Source organism: Tupaia chinensis, unplaced genomic scaffold (genome assembly GCF_000334495.1).
Source record: "Tupaia chinensis unplaced genomic scaffold, TupChi_1.0 Scaffold000612_1, whole genome shotgun sequence".
Taxonomy (NCBI): Eukaryota; Metazoa; Chordata; class Mammalia; order Scandentia; family Tupaiidae; genus Tupaia; species Tupaia belangeri.
Window position 1 is genome coordinate 1,708,160 of NW_006160131.1, and position 5,274 is coordinate 1,713,433.

At 61.0% G+C, this 5,274-nt stretch overlaps 1 protein-coding gene across 1 annotated transcript in view; it reads left to right on the forward strand.

Moving 5' to 3' along the window:
• CLTB (clathrin light chain B) overlaps positions 1 to 5,274 on the forward strand; it is a gene marked incomplete at its 5' end in the record, with an annotated part of 20,011 nt that overhangs the window by 13,769 nt on the left and 968 nt on the right. The window contains 3 exons of the mRNA XM_027775898.1: positions 3 to 16; positions 228 to 339; positions 1,767 to 1,820. Coding sequence (XP_027631699.1) covers positions 3 to 16; positions 228 to 339; positions 1,767 to 1,820 — 180 coding nt within the window. The remainder of the gene's footprint in view (positions 1 to 2; positions 17 to 227; positions 340 to 1,766; positions 1,821 to 5,274) is intronic.

The window sequence follows — 5,274 nt, forward strand, 5'->3', positions numbered from 1 at the left end:
CGCCTGCAAGAGCTGGGTGAGGGCCGGCCGAGGTGGGGGTGGGTGGGCCTCTTTCCTCCCCAGGCCGCCAGCGGGTGGTTAGTGGGGTGCGGGGGACAGGGAGCTGGGAGCCCTGGGGTCCACGGGACCCTGCTCTGCCTTAATGTGGACTGGGCGAGGGCAAGCCCAGGGTGGCCGAGGCACACTTCCCTTCTGGAAAATGACCAACCATTCTCATCGGAGTGTAGATGCCGCCGCTAAGGTGACAGAGCAGGAGTGGCGGGAGAAGGCCAAGAAGGACCTGGAGGAGTGGAACCAGCGCCAGAGTGAGCAGGTGGAGAAGAGCAAGATCAATAACCGGTGAGGGGCAGTGGGGACGTGGGGGGCTGTGGGGACATTGGGGCTATGGGGGGAGAGGACTATGGGGACATAAAAACTGTGGGGACCTGAGGCCAGCCAGACACAGCAAGGGGGCTTTGGTGGCATCTCTAGGATGGGCAACTTGGTGGCTGGAGCAGGGGTGAGCAGCTGCAAGTCCAGGGCTGCTTCCTCGTTGCCTTCGGAGCTGGCCCTTCGTGAGCCCTCGCTGCTGTCCTCGATAGCTGTCGGCCAGCTCGGAGGCCTAGGGCCCCGGGGACGGGCCAGGCTGGCCGGGGTCAGCAGCCAACAGCCAGGTCAGGACCAGAGAGCACCCGGGCAGCGGAGAGTGCGGAGCCAGCCATGTGAGCTGTCACCGTAGAGGTGACAGCACTTAACCCAGAGGAGCTGAAGGATAAAGGACACCAGTGGTGCTGGGGGCCGGGGCGGCCATGGTCCGGGAGCCAGAGGGCCAGTGACTCTCCCTGTCACGTGGCCCACCTTCGTCCACGTTGGCTTGTCTTGGGCACCCTGGGGGCCAAGCATGGCTGCATGCTCCAGCCACAGGCCCCTGCCCTGTTCTCTGGGAGACCCAGCTCCCAGAGCTCCTGGTGAGGCTCTCGGCTGACCCCAAAACCTGGTGGGGTCGTGTGCCCAGGGCAGGGGCGATTGCAACCAGGAGGGACATTCTCGTGGACCTGGCCTGGGCAACGTCCCATGACTTAGGTCATGCATAGGAATCACTTCCAAAGAGTGGGTTGGGGCAGCCCGACCCTGCAGGGGCGATCAGGGGGCTCTTCTTGGAAGTGGGGGCGGGATGCCGGACAGGCAGAGGAAACAGTCTAGACTGGAAGCCGCCCAGGGGCCCCTGCCTTCCGGGCTGCGCCCTTCAAAGTACAAGGTCCTCCAGGAAGGGGGAAGACCCATCCTGGGAAGCCACCTGTGTGTTCGAGAACCGCTGCAGGCCAGGCTCTAGGTCAGCTGCAGACAGACAGAGGACGCAGCTCCGGCCCTTAGCTCACAGAGACTCGCAGAGCTGAGCTCACGTGGGGCCCTCCACACAAAGGCGTAGGAGCTGGGGAGCAGGCAGCAGCTGGGCTTCGGGGAACAGGTTCTTCAGGGCAAGGGGCTGGGGCCGGGAGGGCATTCCAGACTTTAGGACAGCCCAGTAGGAAAGGGAGTCCTGTGATGGGAGTCAGGGAGTGGTGGGAAGGCGGGAGCAGGGTTGGCGGAGACACAGGCAGGAGGAGCAGCCTGGTCAGGGCTGAGCTTTAGAAAAAGCCCAGGCCCCGGTGCTGAGCCTTCTAGAGCTGCTTCCCACCTCCCCTCCCACGGAGGTCCTAACGCTGTCTCTCTCTCTCTTTAACCCTCTGCCTGCCTGTCCTGCTGCTGTCTGCCCCCACCTAACCCTTCCCTAACCTCCCCGCAAGGATCGCTGACAAAGCATTCTACCAGCAGCCAGATGCCGACGTCATTGGCTACGTGTACGTGTGTCCTTCGCTCCTGTCGGGAGCTGCAGAGGGTGCAGGCCTGCAGAGGGTGCGGGCCCTGCGTGGGTCGTTCTTGTTCTTGAGGCTCCTGCCTGCAGGGCAGAAATGTGGCAGGTGGCCCAGGCATTGGTCAGAGCCGGAGGTGATTCCTGGGGCTGGTGTAGGCAGCGACCTTTCAGCAAATCGGAGGCAATGGCTCAGCCAGAGCCCATGGGTGGGGGCAGAGAAGAGAGTGCTGGCCGCCCCAGGGGGCCCTAACTCCCTCCTGCTGAGGTGCTCAGGGCAGGTGGCCAGAAGGAGTAAAGGGGTCCTTCACTGAACTGAACCCCAGCCCAGGATGCTGGGAGCACAAAGAGCTTTGTGTGCACACCCATCACCCACACCCCATGGTCCTCACGTTTCTGGTCTGGGCTCCGGTCAGTCGCACTGTGACTGAGCTCCCCTGCGATGGCAAACAGGGTTCCTCTTATGCCAGACTCAGCTCATTGTTGGGGATAGCCTGGAGGGTGCCATCAAAGATTCTGAAGCCGAAGAAAAAATGTAGTGATGGATGTGTGACGTCTGCCACACGCGTGTGCCAAGGACTTGCTGCTCCTGAGCACCCCCCCGCCATGCCCTGGCAGGCCTCCCGTGAGGCCAGGCTGACCCCTCTCTCAGGGAACACGGGTCCCACCGGGGCCTTTCTCCTCCTCCTTCCCTCGACTCTCACCTGTCCAGCAAACTGGCGTTTGCCCTGGGCCAGTCTCTGGGTCCAGGAGGAATAAGAACATTCTGCACCCAGGCCACTCATGTTCAGGAGCAGGCCCTGGTAGGAGCCCGAGGAAGGATGCAGGGAGCTCCGGGAGCCACCCTCTGCTTGGGGACTCGGGAGTCTTCAGAGATTACAGACCTTAAAATAGGAGCAGGAATTTGCTGGTGTGGAGGCAGGGAGAAGGGCATTCCAGTGGGGAGACAAAAGCGCTGGACAAAGCACGGAGCCAGGAACTTCCTGGCTGCTGCCAGAGCTGCAGGGCTGGGGTTGCAGGGCCGGGGCAGGGGCAGGGTGGATGGGAGCTGAGGCTGGGTATGCTCAGTGTTGGGCCATTTGCAAAGTGCCTGCTGTACCAGGCTCAGAAGCTCAAACTTGATCCTGAAGGCAGTGGGGACCCTTGGGGGTGTCCAAAAGGGGTGTGGGCATGGTGCCATGGACCACCATCAGGGTTTCCATAGTCCCGGAAATGGAAATGAGCTGGAGGAAATGGCCCAGGGACCACCCAAGAGAGCCTGAAGAGAGGGAAAGTGTGAAAAGGGGCTTTTCAGACTTTCCTGTGCCCACAAATAACAGGGGAGGGGTAGGGCGTGAAAATGCAGATTCAGGACTGGAGAGGCCGAGGTTCAGCATTTCGAACGAGCTTCATGGCCATGCTGGCACCTCCCTGGCCAAGGACCTGTTGTTTAACGATTCCGTGCTCAGACTGTGTCCACTACCCTGCATTTGCCACCCTTGTCCCCACTGCCCTTTAGCCAGTGGCTTCTGTAACTGACCGAGAGACCACTGGGTTTCATCCTAACCTGATTCCAGCCCCAGGGGAAGGTTCCAGTGCAGTTTTCCCTGTCCTGGGCTGAAAAGGGCCCTGCAGTCCAGTACCGCTGGGTCGAGGGGAACCATCCCTTCTCCACTGTGGGGGCTCATGATGCACCTGAAAGCCTCCAGAAGTCTCGCGATAAAGGTCCTGTTGACCTGAGCATCCCTCCGTTTGCCCAGGGCCATTACCTGAGGATGTGCGCACGAGCATGCAGGCAGGGACGTGCTGGGAACGCCGGTTAGTTAGGCGGTCAGTGTCCTGCCTCTGCCGGGTAGTCCTTCTAAGGGCCTTCTGGGGTCAGGAGCCCCAGGAGGGAGCTCCCGATGGAGAGGTAACAAACACAAGGGGAAGACCTGAGGCCCGAGGCCTGCCCCAGACCTGGATGACAAGAGCGAGTGAGACCCGTGCAGGTCTGGGGGAAGAGCGCTCAGGAAGGGTAGGCACCGAGACCAACAACCTGCTGGCATGCCCTGGCAGGCCTCCCGTGAGGCCAGGCTGACCCCTCTCTCAGGGAACACGGGTCCCACCGGGGCCTTTCTCCTCCTCCTTCCCTCGACTCTCACCTGTCCAGCAAACTGGCGTTTGCCCTGGGCCAGTCTCTGGGTCCAGGAGGAATAAGAACATTCTGTACCCAGGCCACTCATGTTCAGGAGCAGGCCCTGGTAGGAGCCCGAGGAAGGATGCAGGGAGCTCCGGGAGCCACCCTCTGCTGGGGGACTCGGGAGTCTTCAGAGATTACAGACCTTAAAATAGGAGCAGGAATTTGCTGGTGTGGAGGCAGGGAGAAGGGCATTCCAGTGGGGAGACAAAAGCGCTGGACAAAGCACGGAGCCAGGAACTTCCTGGCTGCTGCCAGAGCTGCAGGGCTGGGGTTGCAGGGCCGGGGCAGGGGCAGGGTGGATGGGAGCTGAGGCTGGGTATGCTCAGTGTTGGGCCATTTGCAAAGTGCCTGCTGTACCAGGCTCAGAAGCTCAAACTTGATCCTGAAGGCAGTGGGGACCCTTGGGGGTGTCCAAAAGGGGTGTGGGCATGGTGCCATGGACCACCATCAGGGTTTCCATAGTCCCGGAAATGGAAATGAGCTGGAGGAAATGGCCCAGGGACCACCCAAGAGAGCCTGAAGAGAGGGAAAGTGTGAAAAGGGGCTTTTCAGACTTTCCTGTGCCCACAAATAACAGGGGAGGGGTAGGGCGTGAAAATGCAGATTCAGGACTGGAGAGGCCGAGGTTCAGCATTTCGAACGAGCTTCATGGCCATGCTGGCACCTCCCTGGCCAAGGACCTGTTGTTTAACGATTCCGTGCTCAGACTGTGTCCACTACCCTGCATTTGCCACCCTTGTCCCCACTGCCCTTTAGCCAGTGGCTTCTGTAACTGACCGAGAGACCACTGGGTTTCATCCTAACCTGATTCCAGCCCCAGGGGAAGGTTCCAGTGCAGTTTTCCCTGTCCTGGGCTGAAAAGGGCCCTGCAGTCCAGTACCGCTGGGTCGAGGGGACCCATCCCTTCTCCACTGTGGGGGCTCATGATGCACCTGAAAGCCTCCAGAAGTCTCGCGATAAAGGTCCTGTTGACCTGAGCATCCCTCCGTTTGCCCAGGGCCATTACCTGAGGATGTGCGCACGAGCATGCAGGCAGGGACGTGCTGGGAACGCCGGTTAGTTAGGCGGTCAGTGTCCTGCCTCTGCCGGGTAGTCCTTCTAAGGGCCTTCTGGGGTCAGGAGCCCCAGGAGGGAGCTCCCGATGGAGAGGTAACAAACACAAGGGGAAGACCTGAGGCCCGAGGCCTGCCCCAGACCTGGATGACAAGAGCGAGTGAGACCCGTGCAGGTCTGGGGGAAGAGCGCTCAGGAAGGGTAGGCACCGAGACCAACAACCTGCTGG